The sequence below is a fragment of the Podarcis filfolensis genome (assembly GCF_964270895.1).
Source record: "Podarcis filfolensis genome assembly, chromosome: 7".
Classification (NCBI taxonomy): Eukaryota; Metazoa; Chordata; class Lepidosauria; order Squamata; family Lacertidae; genus Podarcis; species Podarcis filfolensis.
The window spans coordinates 10,874,852-10,895,339 of NC_139603.1; the positions used below are offsets into that span (position 1 = coordinate 10,874,852).

Consider the following 20,488-nt stretch of genomic DNA (forward strand, 5'->3'; position numbering starts at 1 on the left):
TGCCGGGCAAAAACATTCCCCAGGCCTTGGGCTTATTAAACAATCTATGGCCTTGTAAATGTGGGCGTATTGTTTTCATTTGATACTATCGTATGTATTTTTGTGTTTTTATATTGTCAACTGCCCTGTGATTCTCAGATGAAAGGCGATATAGAAGGTTAAGATAAACAAACAAACAAAAATAATAGAAGGGTGCAATGTTACACCTAGAGATAATCTAACATACAAAGCCATCAAATGACAAAGATACAATGTTAAAAAGTGGCATACATATATTAATATTGGGGAGGGGAATCATTCTGAAATCTGTCAGACCCCAAAAGAGATGATGTACACTCTATACATATTGATATGATATGTTCCAGCATTTCACCAATAAAAAGACACAGGATGAGGATAAAATGTGTAAGGCTAAGCAGATGAGCTGGTTTGGTTCTCAGTGGTTCACTTTAAATTGCATGGGTCAAAACGATGAATATAACTTAAGTTAAAAAGACGCAAAAGCTCCTATCTGTCCCAGATAATGGAGTAATCCAATAAATTTAGCTGCAACTCTTATGGCATATGAGTGCACTCTTTTACTTTCTGCCACTTAATCGTATGTGAGGAAAAATAAAGTGCTGCACTTAGGGGACAAAATGACTGTCGCAGCAGAGTCATTTCTACTACCATTGAGATTGAATTGCCTGGGCTACACCATCAAGGTTATCTGTGCACACAAAAGAAACACTACAACCTGCAAGGGGTCTCTGCAGGTTACAAGCATTCCCCCTGATGTATCTGACCTACCATCATAGCAGGTGTTTTTACAATGTATTTTGTAAAAAATGCCTTTATGAGATTACTGGGTTCCAGGGTAGTGAGCAAATTATCAAAATAATAAAAATAGCAGAAAGTCAAAAGCATAAAGAGTGCACACAAACATGCAAGAGCATCATTTTTTTAAAAAGTCCAAAATAATAAAAAAAATAGGACAGACTTTGCTGGGCAAAGCAATGACAGCAATGAAGTTCCACAATTAAGGTGCAACCACAGAAAAGGCTCTGTCTCTAGTAGCTACCTGTCTAATCTCTGCTTTAAGTAGCTAAGTGGAAAATATACAATCAGGAAATAATGTTCAGTTGTTTCTATTGCTCTATTACCAATACTGACATTCCAGGGTTTTTTGTGTGTGTGTATATTCGTAACAAAACTCTTATGCTATGACCAAAACATTTTAAATGGCATCAAAAGTGCCTATTTACCCTTCGCACTGCAATGACCGCTCATGTCTGTCTTAAAGACTCCTTAGATTTCATGGGTCAAAATCCAGCAGTTATCTAAATGCAAATGTTGTAGAATTAAAAAAAAGAGGTATTTTGCGAGGTAGTACAATTAATGTCACTATTAGATTCAAAAGAATCTTCAAAGTATAGTCTTTCAGAAAAGACTATACTTTCAGAAAAAGGAAACTGGCAGGCAACATATTTCTTGTTTTACCTGCCTGCTTCTGGCAGATAAGGCCTTTAGGAGATTAAAAAAAAAGGTTAAAAGGAAAAGTTGAAGGACAAATCAACAAATATTTTATTGGCTTTTGTACTCGCTACATTAATTGAACACAGAACTTTATACAGTCTTAGACAAACCTCCCACCTATGCTCACATTCCTAGAAAAAGTTGGATATCTAACCATTATAAAACAGTCTCACTATCATTTATAAAGTTACTAAACAACATTTATCATACTTTTAAACAGTTTTAACAGCCATGTGATAACACGAATCAAAGTATAAGGTGAAGAAACCTCCCAATATATCCAACAGAATAAGACTGCTTTGTTTTTAAGGCACTTAGGAAGAAGCAGCCTCCAAGAACTATGTAATTTCACAGCACATGATGCATGTCAACTGTGTCTGATGTGGATCAGAATTTGAAAAGCAACAAAAATCATGCAATTTTGGCGCTGCAAGAAAAATACCACCAGTGAATCGAGATGCTACTGCTTCACCCCAAGTTTGTAGCATTGCTTCAGAGGCCATCTTCCCTATGCTTTCATTTTGTCCTGCTTCTCATATATTTGTCGTCTTCTTCTCTGATATACCCAGCAAACATGAGGGGTAGAGATTAATGGTGGGAAATGGTCCTCCTGAAGCATATTTCCCAGGGAGCATAGTGTATACCTGTTGAAATAACAGACAATCCAGGCAGGTGTTGCTTTGGGCTGTCCTTCATGAGACACTGATGAAGTTCACCAACCTCAACTGAAGTCCAAAGAGGTATGAGATGATGAAGCTTGATCTGTGGAAACTGGCAATGTATCCATTGTTGTTGCCTGAAAAATCCCAAGACTGGCGATTCAACACTGACTAAGAATTGTTTCTGATTAAGCTACAATCCTCCACACTCTCTCAAAGTAAGTTTCACTTATTCTGTTGAGAAATATTTCAAGTGAGGAAGCTGCAAGAAAAGTATCCCCATCTTCTGTTTAAGCACACAAACAGAAGTATAGGAACTATCTAGGGGGGGAAAGAAAGTATAGATGCTGTGCAGGATTCCTGACACCGATATCACACCTCATCTTTTCTGTCACACAGATAAGTGGAGTTATCAGGTCAAGTGGGATTTTGGCACTGTATGGCTTGAAGATTGGTTATGCCCTAAGTAGAGCAGCCAAAAATTTGGTACATGAATGGCTCAAGGCAGAAAAATCCCTTTGTGCTGAAGTGCCAACCACTACAGTTAGTTTTTCTTCTCCATAGTGGAGAACCAGTGATGAAAGCTGGCTACTGAAATTTAGTATTAACATAGTATCAATTGCCTAATCTGGTATACTTAACTTTATGTTAGTAAACTGGTACTCTCTGGTATAATGCAATATTTGCTTTACTGAAGTTGGCTGCTACGTGCTAGCAGAGCATGGGGACATTTCCTATCATGTTTTTCAAAAGGAAAATCCTCACATTTAAAAGTACCATAAGATTAAAGCCCAGTTCAAAATTTGTGGTCTGAGGTAGTTTTGTTGGTTCTTTAAAACCCAAGACTCTGGGTGATATTCAACTAAGTCATACTCAAAGCAAACCCATTAATAGCAATATTTCACTGATTTAGGTTCACTGATTTGCATGGGTCTATTCTGAGTATAACTTGAATGTACGAAGTATAGAAAAAGTTTTAAGTTATTTTAAAAGCTTTAAAACTGAATGCTATCCTTGGTTGTCTTAATTAGCAGGGGCAAACTACCCATTACGTCACAAACATATGAAACAAACCCAATATCTCCTTCTCCATTGCAAAGCACCTTCCAGAGGTGGAGATCTGCATTAGAAAAAGGCCAGGAGGAAATGAGACGCTTAACCCTTCCCTTTGCAGCAACTCTCCTCCTAGAACATCCCACCCCTACAGCTGCCTTTGTACCTAGAGGGCTCCAGGCCTATTTGTGAGATAAATGCAGGTTCTGAATACTAAAAGCACATTGGAAGGGGAAGCTTCAGACAACAGCAAGAAAAGGGTTGACTGTTCGCCTTTCCTCAACTGATGCAAACTGCCCCTACCTGAATGTGTTTTGCCACATAGATGGGGCTGCCAGCGCTTTGTGACACATGGCTGCAGTGCAACACATAGTTTACCCCTTAGTAAATCTGCTCCTGCAAATTCTTTTCCCCTTCACTAATTTTTCTGTATGCCAGAAATAGGCCCCCAGTACATCTAGTTCACCATTTTTTTGCCGAAATAAAGCTTACAATGGGTGCTTTATTTTAAAAGGCTAATTTCAATCACTAAATGATTAGTAATTTTAACCTAGTATGCCATGACACAGCATGATTGTTTGATATTTCATATTATGATTGCCTATGGTCGAATTTCCAGTATGTACTATCTGTATGGTTCTCCAGTGTTTGAGCAAATGTACTAGCCCTAAAGCAGGGATAGCCAACAGAGTAGCCTCCAGAGACTGTTGGACTACAACACCCATCATCCATGACTATAGGCCATTCAGGCGGAGGCTGATGGGAGCTAGATCCAACATCAACTGAAGGCCACCATGTTTGCTACTCAGTCCTAAGATGTCAGGTGTACACAGAAAATAAATCTACTTGAAATCTCCTGTAATCACACATTTCACAGCAAAATTTGGCCCATTTTAATATCTCTTAGAGAGGCACAACTTCAGAAAATCTTGCTAAAAAAAATAAATATTTATGTTGTCAAATGTTAGTGCAATCGTTTGCATTTCATTACCATACCTAACAGGTTTATATAAATACATGAGCTTTTGGCAGGGGCAGGGGGCGGGGATTAGGACACTTTTGGAGAAGTCATATAGCTGCCAAGTAAGGTACGGATTTCTTTTGTGGGAAAATCTGTACCAATTTAATATATACATTACAATGCCTGCTAGTATTCCAGGAAAGTAGAAAAGGAAAAGTGCAGCCCTTCTGCATAAAAAAATAAAGGTTTTCTTTCTTCCATTTCAATTATTTTCTTGCACAAAACAGTGGAGTTCCACATCAGCTCCTTTCTTCGAAAAACCACTTCTGGTATTCTGAATTGGAACACGGCCGTAATAAAGGCGCTGAATTGCCATCATAAGCATTAGATTCTGCTTGTATGCACTTCTGGGTCTGCACATGGAGTAACGTTCCATCCTACAAAAGATGGTACAGAACACTTTATACTTTACAGTAAAGACAGTATAATAATATTTGAGAGTCCAGCTGATAATGCACTTATCAACATCGCTTTTTAGCTTTTTATTAGTCTAACTGAAAGAAGGAAGACTAACAGAAGAGCAAAGAGGCGTGGGATTCTGTCAATATTTTTTTTGTGCAGATTCAGAATCTGAAAATTATTTAGCAACTGCGGTCACTCTTAGTAAGCGACTGACTCTCTGTCAAGACAATGGTAATTAAGGAGAACTCTTTATCTTAAAACCCTCCGAAGGCAGCCTTCGCTGATCAGTGTAGAAATTAACTTTAACATGAGTTCTGGCAAAACTATTTCATACTTAAATGCTGTTTATAAACATTAGGAACAGACTCCCACGAGGGGTAGTGCACTCTCCTTTCTTGAAGGTTTTTAAGCAGAAGTTGGATGGCCATCTGTCATGGATGCTTTAGCTGAGATTCCTGCTTTGCAGGGGGTTGGACTAGATGACCCCTGGGTCCCTTCCAGCTCTAAGATTCTATGACCTAGTTGAGATTCTTGCATTGCAGGAAGTTGGACTAAATGACCCTCAGGGTCCCTTTCAACTCAACAATTCTCTGGAAGTTCTGACAAAGTTGTTGGTAATAATTATCACAATGTAGCTGAAACAGTCTATGTAGTAAGGGAGCAACAATTTAAACACACCTACTGAATAAAGTGAAATCAAAAAAGGATTTTAATCTGATATGAAGTTTACAATTTGAGGGTACGCCCTCCTTTTCCTTAGTTAATCAAAAATACTTTGGTGAAGGGCTGCAATGGCCTGGATCTGCAAATCACCAACTGTATACAGCAGTTTCAGATAGCATATCTGCCTTAAAAGAGGAAGGCATATTATCATTCTTTGCAGTCCAGTATCAACTGGGGTTAAGGGACGCGGGTAGCACTGTGGGTTAAACCACAGAGCCTAGGACTTGCCAATCAGAAGGTCGGCGGTTCGAATCCCCGTGACGGGGTGAGCTCCCGTTACTCAGTCCCTGCTCCTACCAACCTAGCAGTTCAAAAGCACATCAAAGTGCAAGTAGATAAATAGGTACCGCTCTGGCGGGAAGGTAAACGGCGTTTCCGTGTGCTGCTCTGGTTCGCCAGAAATGGCTTAGTCATGCTGGCCACATGACCCGGAAGCTGTACGCCGGCTCCCTCGGCCAATAAAGCGAGATGAGCACCGCAACCCCAGAGTCAGCCACAACTGGACCTAATGGTCAGGGGTCCCTTTACCTTTACCTATCAACTGGGGTTGCACCAATCAAGTGGTGCTGCAATCTGCAATGGACGCTTATCCAGGAAATCCACTCAACACTCTGTTGTAAATATATTTCCTGATCTTTCAGGTGCAGATGGGGGGGAGGGCACAGATGGGCAACAGCTTTCAGACCCCTGACCCTCACATTGTACTGAAACCAAGCTTCTTCTTAAGCATGAATACATTTGAAGTAGTTTCAGTGAGTGAAGGGAAACAAGCAATGAACTGCCACCCCACTAGAGCGCAATTCTATTTGAAGCTTCTTTCGGGGACTGAGCCCTAACTCATTGCTAATGGCTGCTGGCTATACAATGCAAGCAAAAAGACTGTGCTGCATCCTTACCTCTCTGAAGAAAATTTTCTGATTTTCAGGAATGTTCTGGATACCTTCTTGGCACAAATACATTTTCAAATAATCAGATCCCGGATCAACCGCTGCACAGACTTCAGGTTGCCGTGTGTTGTAACGTATTTCATTGTGGGAGGTGTATTCAAAAAACTGCAAACCCCAAATGGAAATAAAATCTCTACTAAAACTTTAGGTATGTATTTGTGACATTCAGACAGAGAGCCTTCTATAGAGCTTAAATGCAAAAAAGTCATATTTTTGGGGGGGTCCTCCAGACCAGGAACTAAATTAACATATCCAGTAGCGACAACTGTAACCTTTCTGAATAGATTGTTTTTGGTAATTTGTTCATCAGTGTCAAGGTTGGGTGCTAGTAGAGATAAGAGTCCGGGCCTCCAGCCAGTTTTACAGGTTTATTAAGTCCATTTTCCTATTTACACACAGAGCACTCAGACCACGTCCTGCTCATTCGGTATCAGATGCAGCGACTGAAGTTTCCTTTCGTTTTCTCCAGCATAGCTACTTCCGGAGCCCTCCCCTTCTCCTTCCTCTTTTACGTGAAGAGCTGAGCCCCGGAAATTGCTCCCCCCTCCCTGATTCATTGCTTCCTGACACCTTGTCTCTGTATTTTCCCATCATCTCCTCCTTCTCAGCCCCCAGTTCCCTGACAATCAGGCACTAACTACTGCCAATATAGTAACAGTAGTTAGTGGTAATGAATATAAAGGAACACACACAAAAATACCCAACAAAATGACAGGGAAATGGATAGAAAGAGGATTAATGAAGGACCAGTCAGGGGCAAGTGGCTAGTGGTATTTTGGCAGCTTACAGTGGAAACCTATGCATGTTTGCTAACTGTGTTCAATACAACTTCATCCCAAGCAGTAGGGTATATAGGGATGCAGCATTTTATATTTAAAAAAAATACTATACCCTGCCTTTCTACCAGGTCTTCAAGGTGGCTTACAAGCCAAGACAAAATATAAAATTCACACAAGTTTAAAACACAAACAAAACAGTAACAGAAACTAGCAGCAGGAAAATTGGCACACAGCAAACGACAAAAGGATTGTGCTTTTACTTACCAAAAGCCCAAGGGAAGAGAATAATTTTAACTCTGCACCTAAAAGATAGGATGGTAGGTGCCAAACAAGAATCTCTGGGGAGGGTATTTCATAATCAGCTAAGACCATGAGAAGAAAGAGGAGGGAAAGAAGGGGTTGTGGGAACTGGGGCAGGACAGGAGGTTTACAGCGTTAATAAAGGTTTGTTCGTTTGATCCACAGAGTACCGAGCCGAGAGAAAGCAGCTGAAAAGGCAAAAACCTTCCTCCTCCATTTAGCCCTGAGTGAGTTGGAGGACCTCAAATGTGAGAGCAGCTGTTACAGCAGAAGAAGCTGTGGGGCTAAGAGCTTCAAACAAAGCCTGCTGCAGGCTCTGCAACAGCAGTGAAGAGACATGCAGCCAGCTGGGAAAGGCGAAGTGCACACCAATAGACTCACTCTGGCTATGCCAGGATCCAGCCCAGGAGATGAATGCCACCAGAATTTAGATCTTAGACCATAAAAACAAAGCCTCCTGCGGTTGCAATCAGTGAAGTGGGTTTTGCAGGGGGGGGGGGGAATTCTAGTCGAAAAAGTTGTATGCAAATTTGAGTAATCTGCATCACCCTAGAGAGCGATCCAAATTAGCACTTTGAAACAACTTTAGACTTTGAAACAACTTATTTTACCAGTTTGCATGTCACTTTAAAACTACAGTTAGGCTTAACTGTGGTTTAAAGGTGTACACCAGGCATAGGCAAACTCAGCCCTCCAGATGTTTTGGGACTACAATTCCCATCATCCCTGACCACTGGTCCTGTTAGCTAGGGATCATGGGAGTTGAAGTCCCAAAACATCTGGCGGGCCGAGTTTGCCTATGCCTGGTGTACACAGCTTTCTGGTGCATAGTGCTAAAACTACAACTGCTTTGCTCCCCCACACCCCCTGCTGCTGTGAACATGCTTCATATAATATCTGTATGAAGCCGCTGGGTGAAGTTTAGAGCTGGGTGCCATTAGCACCCAATCCATATCTACCAAGTTAGGGGAAGTTGTGGAGTGCTGGATCGGTGTCTGCATATGAACTAATAAACAGACTGAGTCCCAACAAGACAGAGGCCTTGTGGGTTGGTGGTTTTTGTGTATGGGAATTAAGCAAACAACATGGAAGCGTTTTGACACACAAGACACCCTGCCCCAAAGGAGAAGGTGTATGGCTTGGAGTCTGTTTGGCCAACTTCAGTTTGATCTACCAGCTACAGTCGTTCTTGATCAGGGATAGCATCTCCACAGTAATTCATGCTCTGGTAGTCCCCAGTTCAGTGACTGTAATGCACTCTATATGGGGCTGTTCCTGATGAAGACATTGAAGTTTCAGTTAGTGTAAAATGTGGCAACTAGGCTGCTAAGTGGAACTACATATTGAAGCCAGAGTTAAGATGCATTGCACTGATTGCAAATACACTTCTGGGCCTATTTCATAAATTTAGAGTCATAAAACCCTAGAGAAGTGGGAACTTAGGTATTTGAAGTAGCATCTGTCTCCACTATGGTGTTAAATGGTTGAATTTATAAACAAACAAACAAACTGCCTGAATACTGAGATTGGCTCATTAAGATACCATCTTTAGGAGATGCCCATTATGTCGAGATGCAGAAAATAGGCCTGATGCCCGGGTTATGGAATGGCCTCCTTTCTGAAGTCTACCTGGAACAAGTTCGGCTTTGTTTTGGTGCCAGGTTAAAAACTGGTTATTTACTCAGGCATTTGTGCACTGTAAAATTTGCTGCCTGGTACTACAATCTGCTTTGTGCTTTAAGATTAGTCTTCATTATTTATTGTTTTGTGTGCGTTAATTCATTAATACAACACTTCAATATACAAAGTAGGTGTCCTGCCTGAGATCAAGCAGGATAGAGTGGGTTGTAAATATTTTATTATCAAAAAACATGGACAAAGAAAAGGCAACTACATTTCGACCCTCTAATGGAAGTAAAAGGAAAATCTTACCTGATTTTGTCCCATGCCATGACAAGGATATAATATGACTACACGTCCTGTTATATCATGGTCATCAAGAGGATTATAATCAAAACAATAATTTGCCATCCCTCTGTTCTTCAGCTGAAAGGCAGCAAAAGGCAGTTAAGAGATACCAGCCCACAATCCAAACATTCCATCAGTCGCTGCACTTTAAAAACTATTAATTTAGCAGCTTATAATTCAGTATCACATCAGATGCAGCAATAAGAATATTTTTTTAATGAGAAACCATCACAACTAAATAGTAGGAACCAATGATCTTAAGTTAGTCCTGACTACTAACATAAGCCTACTGATTTCAGGGGCTCTACTGTGAATATGACTTAGTCAGGTACCACACATAGAATACAATTATATTTTTGGGGGGGTTTCCTCTCCAGATTGTGTTGGTAACTGCCTGAAAATATATGCCCTGGAGCTTTTTAAAATATGCTGACTGTTCTTTGTGCCAGGGAGGACTCCCACGTTCTATAATTGGTCCTGAAATGTCAAATACGAGCTGGTGATGAAGACCAATGGTCAAAATTCACTCAGCTGGTATATGGACTATTTTTATAATCTAACTTTATATTCACTTTTTTACGTAGAATGAGGTAGCAAATGAGAATTTGCTGTTGAGAAGTGTCATGCTGTTGAGAAGTGTCGTGAATAATAATAATTTCAATATGAATTACTATTGACCCTAGCTCCAAATTTCTTTAGGCCAGGTCGAATATAATGTGACTGAATCTTCATTGGAAGAACTTTCAGGTCTTCTGTGTACTAATTTGCTGGGAAGCTGTATGTGTCGTAAACATAGTTCTCCCCAGTGAAAACAAGCATGGAATGAACTGATTCTTTCTTTATTTGCATTGAACTCAAAATGTCAGACCCAAGAGCTACATAAAAAGAAGAAGAATTTTCCCTTCAAGGAAATTCACAGCAGTATCACCCAAAAAAAAAAAAGAAAAAGAAAAAAGGATTTCATAAAGAAAGGATCTGCCAAGAACTAATAAAACCAGTAGAGGGGAGGAAATATAACATAAAGCAAGCATGACTGGGCAAGATGTTTTCAGCTATGGGGAAGACAGCCAAGACAATACTGGATAGATATCCTCTTGGTAGGCAGCAAAAAGGAAGCCACTGGAGGAACATTTGTTAGCCAGTCATCTGATATATTACATAATACACTTACACATGATATATGGTGAATGTTAACATATTGTAGTAGCGGCACACATGTGAAGGGGTATTCCCAGAAAAAAGCATGGCTCCTTTATAGTGGCATTATACCATGGGTAGGCAAACTAAGGCCCAGGGGCCGGATGCGGTCCAGTCGCCTTTAAATCCAGCCCGTGGACAGTCTGCGAATCAGCATGTTTTTACATGAGTAGAATGTGTCCTTTTATTTAAAATGCATCTCTGGGTTATTTGTGGGGTATAGCAATTTGTTCATTTCCCGCCCCCCCCCAAAAAAAATATAGTCCGGCCTCCCAACTGCTGAAAAAGTTTGCTGACCCCTGCATTATACCATCCCTATCATGGGATCTAATTAATGGGAAGCATCTAGCTGATTACAGTGGTACCTCGGGTTACATACGCTTCAGGTTGCATACACTTCAAGTTACACACTCTGCTAACCCAGAAACAGTACCTCGGGTTAAGAACTTTGCTTCAGGATAAGAACAGAAATTGGGCTCCGGTGGCACGGCGGCAACAGGAGGTCCTATTAGCTAAAGTGGTGCTTCAGGTTAAGAACAGTTTCAGGTTAAGAACGGACCTCCGGAACGAATTAAGTACTTAACCTGAGGTACCACTGTATTGCTGCAAATACGATTCTGGACCCTTGATGAGCTCCAGAAGAACCTAGTTATACAGTGGTAACTTGGTTCTCAAACGCCTTGGTTCTTAAATGCCAAAAACCCAGAAGTAAGTGTTCTGGTTTTCAAACTTTTTTGGAAGCCGATTGTCCAATACATTGCACATTATCAGTACTTCTTACAATAGCTCTGTACAAGGTAGATGGTATTATTATTGACACGGTGTCCAGTGCTGAGAAACAGTGGATTACCTATGGCTACCTAGTGAATTCATGGCTAGGTTGAGATTTGAACTTATTACACTTTCTGCTGATTTCTGCCTTGCCAAACTATCCTGAAGGAGAGATGTCAGTCTTACGAAAAACCCACCTTAAAAAAACATTTTACTTACCATCCCAAAAAAGCCAGGCCTGTCCTCTGGCACATGGAGTTCTGGGTAAATATTATCCAAGTACCACTTGAAATCCTTGCATTTCAGCTTCTCTCGAAGAAATCTTCTTTCTGTCACATCTCCATAAGGCTCCTAAAAAGAAAACCAAAAGTAAATTAAAATTTCAACATAAGGAAAGCTACAGCATAAACTTTGAAATGTCAGGAGGGAAATGGAGTCCATCTGCATGGGATATTTGTCAGGTTTGTACAACCTGTGACCTACCAAGCTGAATTCAGCCCACCAGTCATATAGTCATAACATTCTGCTACTGGGTTGAAATGGCAAAAATTGGATTGGGATAGGGGAAGCTATTAGATTCTGGCAGGCCACAAAACATGGCTGGTACACCATGGGTTTTTTTCCTGGCTAGTCACAATTTGTGCAGGCCTGAAAGTAGAAACAGATAAAATGTAATGCTAAGTATATAAATCTCCTCCTCCAGCTTTTTAAAGTGTGGTCAAAATAGGACATCAACATACTAACATCATTAAGTTAATATTCTATATGCTTTTTCTACTTGGATGTTCTGATTTCACATCCAAACTTTAGTTTTGCTACTGCAATAAAACTGATGCACGTGTTCACAGCTAGTCACTGACCTTCAAACACTGTTTCCTAATACTATCCTGATAGAGCAAAGACCATATTTAGTATGACCCAGGGATGCCAGATTGAATTAAATATTGGGGGGATGTAAGCCCTGCCTTACATAATCAATCACATGACATGGCCCCCACACACCATTTGAATGGCAATGCACCTCAACTTGGGGAGGGGCTGGTCCCCTCAAATATTTAGGGGGGGTGTCAAAGGGACCTTAGCCCCTAGGGGTTGGCTCCTATGGTATGACCACAATTGAAAGAGGGCTAGTTACCAGCAAAACTCCCTATAGGCAAGCATCATAGCATTATACATAGTGAAGGACCCAAATCCAGACAAAATCTGTGTGAAGTCTCACAAAGGTAACTCAGTACAAACACCATAATCCCCCTTTATCTGCAGTACCAGTACATATTACAGATTTCTAGATCAGGGAGTTTGTGTTCTTACCTTCATTAAAAATGTGTGGTATTTGATTGTATCCAGCCCATTAACTGAGCCAGATTGTTTGGTATCCATTTAATCATATCCCAACCTAGCCTCAACATTTTTAGTACCAGCTGCAACCTTGATCGTCTGCGATATTACTATTCAAAATCATTAATAAACCTACTGGACTAGATGCAGGTTTCTCCTTCCATTTGCAGAAGAGACAGAGGTCCAGTGGAGGCTCCTGCTGCAGAAGGTGGGGATGGAAGGAAGCTATTTTTGCCAATTCCCCCTTCCTAGTGTTCCATGTATTACCTCCCACACTGTTTCAGAGGGTTCTCTAACCATATGGAACAGCTTTTTTGAGGATACAGGCGGCTTTGGCAAAATTGCCTCTCCCTTCTGTAGGACTACCTGATGGTAGGAGAGATCCAACCTATGGCGTTTTGAATTAGAAACCCTCAAATGTCCCCCTTGATTTCATGTAATGCCACCAGGAGCTATTGGGTACCAGAGTAATCCTTTTTCCTGCGATCCTTCTTAAGTTTTACCTCTTCTAAATGAAAATCAGATTACTAGAACCAACTATTTATAGTTATCCAACTGACCACATTTTCTCAAGATTATAAATGTATTTGGTAATACTAATCCTGAAACCACATTGATTGGCAATAATTATAATTGTAATAATTATAATTCTACCATCAAAATCTTTCCTTTAATGTAGAGTTATGTATTTATCAACAGTTCAGTTATTCTAGTCAGGATAGCTAAACTATAATTATCAAGATTATGCAGCCTATTCTTTTTCAAACTGGCAAAACACTAAGGGGTAGTATCCAACAAAGTAGATCCACTACTGCATGGGTTTCCACTTGTGCAATGGAATTTCCCCTCTCTGTCCTCTCCCTCTGCACCTTCCCCAAATTTGCTCCAGGGGGGTTGGGGAAAACATCAGAACAGATTTAGGGAGGCAGAGTGTGGGGAGGAAAGGAAAGTTCCCTTGCACAGCCGTAAGTCCTTGTTCTAGTAGATCTACTTCATTGGAGACCATTTCCATTCTTTAGGAATTTTGTCACTTTTGTGAGATGGATTAACAGCCCTGCAAAAAGTGCTCTGCGTTCTCAGCGCGTTACAAAAACAGACATGCACCAAGGCAATTCAAATTATGTGCCTGGCATAAATAATACCCTTTGCTGCCTTGCCTCTCCCCTTTTCCCTCTAGAGTCAAAATTTAGGTGACAGGCTCCTCAGAAAAGTGATCTGAACAGTAAGCTTACCTTGCGCGCATGTGGATTTCTGTGGTAATAAAGCTCTTTGTATGCATCCATCCACACTTCTGCAGCACGGACAGAGTTAGCCAAAGCCTTTGCCCTTGAGTAGGGAGCTTGCTTTGGGAAAACATGTCCCACGTGAGAACAAGGATGGATCTCAAGACTTCCTCCACACTGCCAGATCTAAATGAAATAAAGAAAAACCAAACAAAACAGCCTATATTATATGCATGCAATATTGCAGCCCTATCCTATGAACTGGCTTAAGCAGCAGCTGTTTAAGAAGCTATTTGTACCACTGAAGCTCAAGGTAATGCTTTAGAAGTTGAGCAAATACTCCTGCCACACTTCCTCCCAAATCCCTTTCCATTACCAGTTCTGGCTAGCTTTGTTTTGTGTCAGCCTCTATAGCTTAGTTTAACTCCATGCATATTTCAAGATCTATTCTATGGGTGGTATTCAACTAAGTAGAACTATTGTAATTAATGGACCTAACTTAATTTCAGTGGGTCTACTCTGAGCAGAACTTAATAATAATAATAATAATAATAATAATAATAATAATAATTTTGATTTATTATTCAACTTAATTGAATACCACCCAATATTTATGATTCCTCCCCTAAAAATATGCCTAATGTTTGATCTCTCATGCCGTGTGAACACAATCAAATATTGCAAGTACCTTATGTCAACAGTCTAGCACAATTATTACTGGAAGCATACAACATTGATATTTCCTACATTTGGATTTCTTCCTTGTGAACTTTGAGCAGATATGCACCAGCCTTAACTTTTAAGGAACAGGACAAATGGGCAGAGTCACTGAGTATCTTTACACAGGATGTAATTAGTTGAAGAATGTATTTTATACACGGAGTCAGCGGGTGGCTACAGAAGACACTTCAGCTAAGAGGATAGAAGAGATGCCTGGGCATTTCACAGCATGAAATAATTATTGGCTCATTTGTGCATTAGATCCGTTCAATTAGATACTATATTAAGATCAAAGAGTATATAATTTAAGTAGCGGTATTAGACTGAAGCATTACAGTATGTACGTTTTCTTTATAGGTAGATGCAGTACGGAGTGTTTTGGGAAGTTTAATCTACAAGTTCCATACTTAGTATGACATCTAATATTCTCAGATGTTGCTCTATTCTCCAAACAGTGACGTGGAGGCAGGAACTGTATTTTGCCATGCAACCTACACTATTTACATATAACCAAGCTTGATAATAGCATGTTAATAGCAAGAAGAAATGACTTTGCAGTTATGGATCATACGCGTATGACTAAACATTTCAATCCATACAAAACCCAAACACCCCGGTCCAAAGAAAGCTTGTATGTTTATGTCCCATTAATTTTAAGTAGGGAATACGTTCATCTTTGGGGGGAAATATTTAGGGACACGGGTGGTGCTGTGGGTTAAACCACAGAGCCTAGGACTGGCCGATCAGAAGGTCAGCGGTTCAAATCCCCGTGATGGGGTGAGCTCCCGTTGCTCGGTCCCTGCTCCTGCCCACCTAGCAGTTCAAAAGCACGTCAAAGTGCAAGTAGATAAATAGGTACCGCTCTGGCGGGAAGGTAAACAGCGTTTCCGTGCGCTGCTCTGGTTCTCCAGAAGCGGCTTAGTCATGCTGGCCACATGACCCGGAAGCTGTACGCCAGCTCCCTCGGCCAGTAAAGCGAGATGAGCGCCGCAACCCCAGAGTCAGCCACGACTGGACCTAATGGTCAGGGGTCCCTTTACCTTTATTTTCCTTATATGGGGCATAGCAAGTACAATTTTACTTCCATTAACGTTTGGTAGGACTTGCCTGAAACTATGGAATCACCAGCTAGTTATCCATCAGAGCACTGGACTACAAAATATGAATGTTATTACAACTACCTAGTTCTGGATGACAGAAGCAGCTCAGGAGAATGAACTAGACTTTGTATTCATAATAGCACTGGCAAGGACTGGTTTGATTAACAACTTATACTACACTACTTGCATATTTCCTTTAAAAGACAGTTATTCACGCAGGAGACATAAGGAGCTTAATGAGATTTGCGTGGAGGGGAATGTTTCAGGGCTACTTCCAATAACTTTACTTACCCGGAATGAAAATTCAAGGTTTTCTCCTCCCCAGACTTCCATTCCTGTGTCATAAGAGCCGAGGTAGCTAAAATAATGCTTACTGACTGCAAAGAGCCCACCAGCCATAGTAGGAGACCTATGAGAGGAAAGTAACTCTGACATTAGGGAACACATTGCTTTTCTGTAACAAGCATCATTATGTGGCTCAACATATCAGTGCCATATTATTAATGGTACACCTTTTACAAAAAATGTCCACGGACCAGAATGCAACTTATTCATACCTTACCAAGAAAACAAGGAGGAAGATATTAACATTTTACAAGACAAGTTTTGGTTTCAAGAAATGTTTGTGATAAAATACATTCTGCTTTCACAGGCTGCTCAATTACAACTAGGCTAATAAATCCACATTATTTAATACTTTCAAAGAATAAGGGTTCAAAGGCTGTGATAGATAGATGATAGATAGATATAGATAGATAGATAGATAGATAGATAGATAGATAGATAGATAGATAGATAGATGATAGATGATAGATGATAGATAGATAGATAGATGATAGATAGATAGGCAGGCAGATATCTTACTGAAATAAGGCACACACATATACTGTATTTACTCAAATCTAATGCTCACCTTTATTGGCCAACTTACGTTGCAAAAATTAAGGTGCACATTAGATTCGATGAAACATTTACATTCTCCAGCAAATACTTTTTTTGGTTTCAAGGTTCTGAAAACTGAGATGCACATTAGAGTTGATGGCGCATTAGAATGTTATTACACAAACATACATTTACTGAATGGTATTAAATTCTAACTGACCTCCAGGCAAACTAGAAAGATTAAGGCTGCAACCCTAACCCCATTTACCTGGGAGAAAGTCCTACTGCATTGAGTAGGACCTACTTTTCAGTAGACACTGTTAGGATTCCTCTGCAAACCAAGCACATTCACAGCTAATTTACAGCAGGGATGGGGACCCTTGGATCCAGGGGCCAAATGTGGTCCTTCATTCTCTCTATCCAGCCCTCAGGACTCTTATGTAGGCCATGCCCCTCACAGGCCCTGCACCCTCCTCTGATGCTTTTTATTAGGATGGAATGTGTCTTTGAACCGTGATTATACCTCTTTCTTGCCTGGATTGAGGATTGTATATTTCTGGCCACACACACTATTGGTATGCAGCCCCAGGAAGGCTGTCCATGAGGGAATGTGGACCTCGGAATAAAAGGAGTTTCCCAGCCATCCCCTGATTTATAGGTAGCACTGTGCCCAGAATGGCTAGCGGGCTTTTTTGTTTTTTGTTTAATGATCAGACTACAAATACAAGACACCAAAACCCATTTAGGGAGAAGGGTGAAGATACCAGAAAAACAATAATTTAAACTAATGTGACAGATCCAAGAGCGAAAAGGGCAGATTGTATTGATAAAGCATATCTAGTATGAATGCCCTCCATTTTATCCCCCATTGTTATTTATTGTTATCACAGTGTATTGTTTTATTTTGTTTTTAGGCTGCCTTTTATTATATAGAAAGGTGGGATATATATTTTGAAATTAACATTTAAGAAACGTTCAGAATGATCCTATGAGTAAATTAGATATAGACACAATTATTAGCCCATGCTGACCATGACTTGCTTTGGTCACAGTCCAGCCCTCTAACCACTACACCACATTAGCTCCTAGAAAAGGCTTTAAGTGCAATCCTAACCATGTCTATTCAGAAGTAAGTTCTGTTGAATTTAAAATGGTTTATTCCCAGGTAAGCGGAATTAGGATTACAGCCTAACCCACCCCACCCCCCGGCACTAAATGAATTGCAGATAGACAAAGACACAACCAACACAAAGGAATTTGTATTAAATATGTTAGAAAAGGAAATGGAAAACAAAGACAACACTGGATATTTCCTCAATACAAAAGATGGCACAGTGAGGATAAAGAGGCAGCTGAAGTAATCAAAGCCTATTTGTTTTGGTCTTTACTAAAAATGAAAGCAGTTCTGGGTACTCTAGTTCAAGAGGGATGTTGAAAAGTTCTTCATGTTTCAGAGAGCTACAAATCATACAAGGAAAGTTAAGGAAACAGGCACGCTCAGCCGAGAAGAAAGAAAATTTGAGGAAAAAGAGAACAGGTTGACAGTTTCAAACGTTTTTAAAAGAATCTCAGAAGGAAGAGGGGGGATAATTATTTACCTCTCTACTAAGGAAAGGATTAGAAAACCAATGACTTCTAAGCAATAGTAATAATGCATGTTAAATAATTCGGTATCAATTCGAAGTATGTTTCAAATTTTATTTATCACCTTGTTTATTTAATCTACTTTTACTCTGTTATTCAGCCATGTCCCCCAAAGTAGCTTACATCAATCCATACAACAAACCAGCCAATAATCAAGATTGATTACATAGCATTATATCACTGGACAAACAACCATTTTCACTTGGCACTTAAATACACGTAAAGGAGGCACATGACAAATAGATGTGAAGAAGAGCCCTAAATGGAAAGCCACCATCTTTCTGATGATGGGGGTACCCAAAGCCATCCCTCTGCTGAAGATGTTACAAGGGAGCAAGCAATTCTGTTTGGGGCACATTACAGTAATCTAACAGGGATGTTGTCAGGGCATGGAAAACAGTGGCATGATATCTTTTCAAGTAGGAGTGCAGCTGACACATGTAACAGAAGTTGATTAAAAGGCACTTTGAGAACTACGTCCCCTGCAAGGCTGGATCTACGTAATAGCAGCCCCTACCTATGGTCTTGGTTCTGTTTGAGCAGTGCAACTCCATCTAGAACTGGCTAAATCCTAATTCCATGGTTCGTCAATATGCTGGTCTTGCATCGATTGAGATCCAGTTCTGCAGGGCCAGTCCAGGATATTTTGCTGCTTCAGACAAAACTGAAAATGGTCCCCACTTTGCTGCCATTGCCTCTTCTACACACATGTGCTGCCATTGCCTCCTCCACACCTGGCTGCCCCTTTTGCCACCTCCTCCTCAGCAGCAGCCAGTGGTGCGGAGGTCAAGGCAGAAAAGGGAACAGCCAGGCACACAAGATGGTGGCAGGCATGCATGGAGGAAATCAGATCTGCCACCTGAGTTGACTGCCTCACATTGCTCATTGATGAGCCAGCCCTGCAGGAACTCCAGACAACCTGCTCAGAACATGCACATCCTCGCCTAGAAACTTATTTTGAACTAGTTTGCTCACACTTTGGATGCAACACTAGGGGAAACCATGGCCTAGTGCAAATGAGCAGGTTCCTACAGCACAGACTGTGGCCCTGCTGCTGCTGCTCTACCCAGGGCTAAGCCATGGTTTGACTTAGCATTAATGTCTGAACCTGGTGTGGCGATCACACAGGGTCCCCGGACGTTTCACCGTCTATTGATCCCTGTGCCACAACTTTATTTCTCGCTGCCACCACCCAGGCCCTACCTGGTACAATACTGAGTCCAGTCAGGGTTAAATTGGAACAGAAACTTCTGTTTATTTATTGCAGTTTAACAAGCGTATGGTTTCATAAATGGTCTAGGTCAATTACAATCATGGGCTGCCTATCCAGACCTATAACTTCTGCTACCTGCTCTCCCTCACTAAACCACCTCTCAGATATTTACTTGTCTTCCTAGCTTCTAACTGTTCCTGACTCAGTTTATTTCGCTACACTAACTCAACCTACCCCCAGACTCTATCCCAATTCACTCCCACTCCAACCAACCATCTTACTCCCAACGAACTCCCCTTCGCCCCTCCCAGAGCTGGTTTGATAGTCCCTCTGACTCCACCCATCTGGGTTCTGATTGGGTAAATTGTTTGACTATTTCACCTCCAACACTCTCATATGTTAACGTCACACCTGGGCTCATGGTTTGCTTCACTCCACACAAAGAATGAGTCTGGGTTTGGATGTAACATGAAGCCAAACCATAGCACAACTCTGAGTATACTCTTAATACTTTGGGTTAGAAATGAACACTGCCTTCCAAAAAACTAGCATGTACATAATGCTCTTTAATTGTTGGTGTCTGGAGGAAAGTAGAATGCAACTACCTTAACTGTAAAGGGGAAAGCGGAGTTTAAATCCTGTACAAATTACCAGCACATAGAAGTAAGATTTTGCATTACAGTGGAACCTTGGTTTGCAACCGTTTTGGATTACAACCACATCAAACCCAGAAGTGTGTGTTCCTTTCTTTGGATTACAACCCTTCTTTTTTGGGGGGGGGGGGAGGCCACATTGGCGAAAGTGTGCCTTGGGCTACAACCTGTTTTGGTTTACAACCGGACCTCCGGAACGGATTATGATTGTAAACCAAGGTACCGCTGTACTACTTCTGAATGAGTTTGTTCAACCCTGTTAAAGGGTAATTTGGAAAGAACATTTTAGTATTCAGTGAAGATGACTGTGAAAAACCTATTCCAGATATGCCATAATGCATTTGTAACCAATATTCTGTTTGCCACGGCCTTGTGAACTG

At 40.8% G+C, this 20,488-nt stretch overlaps 1 protein-coding gene across 1 annotated transcript in view; it reads right to left on the reverse strand.

Moving 5' to 3' along the window:
- Positions 1-1,539: 1,539 nt before the first annotated feature.
- Positions 1,540-20,488, reverse strand: part of GALNT12 (polypeptide N-acetylgalactosaminyltransferase 12) — a 33,017-nt gene continuing 14,068 nt past the window's right edge. The window contains exons 5-10 of the mRNA XM_083624689.1: positions 16,008-16,125; positions 13,906-14,082; positions 11,555-11,686; positions 9,332-9,445; positions 6,270-6,425; positions 1,540-4,625 (exon numbers count right to left, since the gene is read on the reverse strand). Coding sequence (XP_083480815.1) covers positions 4,488-4,625; positions 6,270-6,425; positions 9,332-9,445; positions 11,555-11,686; positions 13,906-14,082; positions 16,008-16,125 — 835 coding nt within the window. The 3' untranslated portion in view covers positions 1,540-4,487. The remainder of the gene's footprint in view (positions 4,626-6,269; positions 6,426-9,331; positions 9,446-11,554; positions 11,687-13,905; positions 14,083-16,007; positions 16,126-20,488) is intronic.